We start from the raw sequence: 2,023 nt of genomic DNA, 5'->3' as shown, positions 1-2,023 counted from the left end.
GTATCAATGTGCAATAATTCAAAACTGTTTTTGGTGGTAATATGACTTTTAGAAAATGGCAATTTGTGGAGTCTAGCCATTGGACAAATTTCACAAGGAAAATCATGTTTCTCACCTTCTGAATAACATATATCTTTAATGTGCCTCATAGAAGCGTAAGGTAAATGCCCCAACCTATAATGCCAAAGTTTTCTAGAGTCAAGAGAATCAGAAAGAGTATTCATTGCATTCATATTCTGATCATTACAAACGACAGGATTCTTGACTAATTTAGAATGAAAAGACTCAAAATCAGATACTACATGTTTGGACTTAACATGATGTTTGGGAGAAATTAAAGAAGATTGAAAACTAGAAGACTCAATTGAAATGGGATTGGAATCTGATGTGCAATCCTTCAGTACATATAGACCAGCTGCAGCTTCACCAAAAATCTGTTTCCTGTTGAGATTGAGGTCCTGTAGAAAACACCCACGTTTAGTAAAAAGAAAACCAAGCTCGGTTTGATCAACAAATTGGCTTACAGAAAGTAAATTGTGTTTAAAAGAAGGAACATAGAGCACATTCTGTAGCTCTAAATTAGGAATGAGGGAAACTATTCCTATGCATGTGACAGAAACCTTATAGGAATTAGGTAGAGTAACCGAAATTGGTCTAGAAAGATATTTTATGTCATGAAGCAAAGATTTGTCATAAGTCATGTGTTGAGAAGCCCACGAATCAATGATCCATGGTTTAGAATTAAAAACAGTGAAACATGAAGAATAAGCACTCAAAACAGTTGCAATACCAGCCATGCTTGCAAAATGGTTTTCAGAACCTGATGCTTGGGAATCCCCACTTTGGACATACTTAAATATCTGTATCAGTCTATCACATTGATTCTTAGTGAAACCTTGAGAATTCACAATATTTGACATAGTGCTTGATCCTACATTTTTGCCAGAATGCTCATTGAGCATAATTCCTTCCTCAGAAGCAATAGTGAAATTGTTTTCTCCTGTACCAACTGCATTAGCTTTAGCATTGTTGTGAGGCTTCTTTGTCTTGTTTGTAAACTTGTAATCTGCAGGGTACCCAATCAACTTATAACAATTTAATCTTACATGGTTGGTCTTCTTACAGTAGGTACAGAACATGTTATTCTTCTGTCCACTGTTTTGGTAACCTGCTCCTACAACTTGATTATTCACCCTGGATTGTGGATTGTTCCTCTGTTCATTCCATCTTGTTACATTAAAGCCAACAGAATCTGGAAATCCTATGTTTCCATTATGCACTTCTCTTTGAGATTCCTCATGTAAGATCATGGAATAAGCTTGATTAGTAGATGGTAGGGGTTTCATCATCAGAATATTCCCCCTACACCCTGAATACATTTCATTCAAACCCATTAAAAATTGCATCAATTTGATATCTTCATTCATTTTATGGTTGTGTGTTTTAGCACCACACTTACAATCACAGCCACAAGTCATGAATGTGTTCAAAACCTTCATTTGGTCCCATAGCTTCTTTAGTTTGTTAAAGTAACTAGCAACATCATTTGTACCTTGAGATATGTTGTTGAGATCTCTTTGTAACTGAAAAAGTTTTGCTCCATCAGGTTGTCCATACCTCTCTTGGAGCTCATTCCATAGATCAACAGCAGTCAGGCAATAGATAACACTCTCTGAGATCTCCTTGCTAAGAGAATTCAACAACCAAGCAATGACCATGTCATTGCACCTTCTCCAGTGGTCAAAAAGAGGTGAGTCTTCTTGTGGAACAATTGCTTTGTCATCAACAAAGCAAAGCTTATTCTTAGCTGACAGAGAAATTAAAACTCCTCTTTTCCAATTTCCATAATTAGAACCATCGAAAATGATGTTGATGAGATTGTTTCCAGGCGAATCTGATGGAGTCAAGTAGTATGGATGACTGGAATTGACTACATCAGTGGTTTTCTCAGCTGAAGAGGAAGATTTGTCAACTACGGTCTCAATTGCCATCTCACTGAAATTGAGTGAAGCAGTATAATGAA

At 36.4% G+C, this 2,023-nt stretch overlaps 1 protein-coding gene across 1 annotated transcript; it reads right to left on the bottom strand.

Annotated features, from left to right (window-relative positions):
* Positions 1-115: 115 nt before the first annotated feature.
* LOC107059406 (uncharacterized) lies at positions 116-1,991 on the bottom strand (the record flags this gene model as incomplete). The annotated part of the gene is made up of 1 exon (XM_015305920.1): positions 116-1,991. A coding segment is annotated over exon 1 (1,876 nt), but the record flags the coding sequence as incomplete, so codon positions are not given.
* Positions 1,992-2,023: the final 32 nt, after the last annotated feature.

The sequence above is a fragment of the Solanum tuberosum genome, unplaced genomic scaffold, assembly GCF_000226075.1.
Source record: "Solanum tuberosum cultivar DM 1-3 516 R44 unplaced genomic scaffold, SolTub_3.0 contig00502, whole genome shotgun sequence".
NCBI lineage: Eukaryota > Viridiplantae > Streptophyta > Magnoliopsida > Solanales > Solanaceae > Solanum > Solanum tuberosum.
Note: the sequence above shows the minus strand (reverse complement) of the source record. Positions and strands in the feature narration are given on the sequence as shown.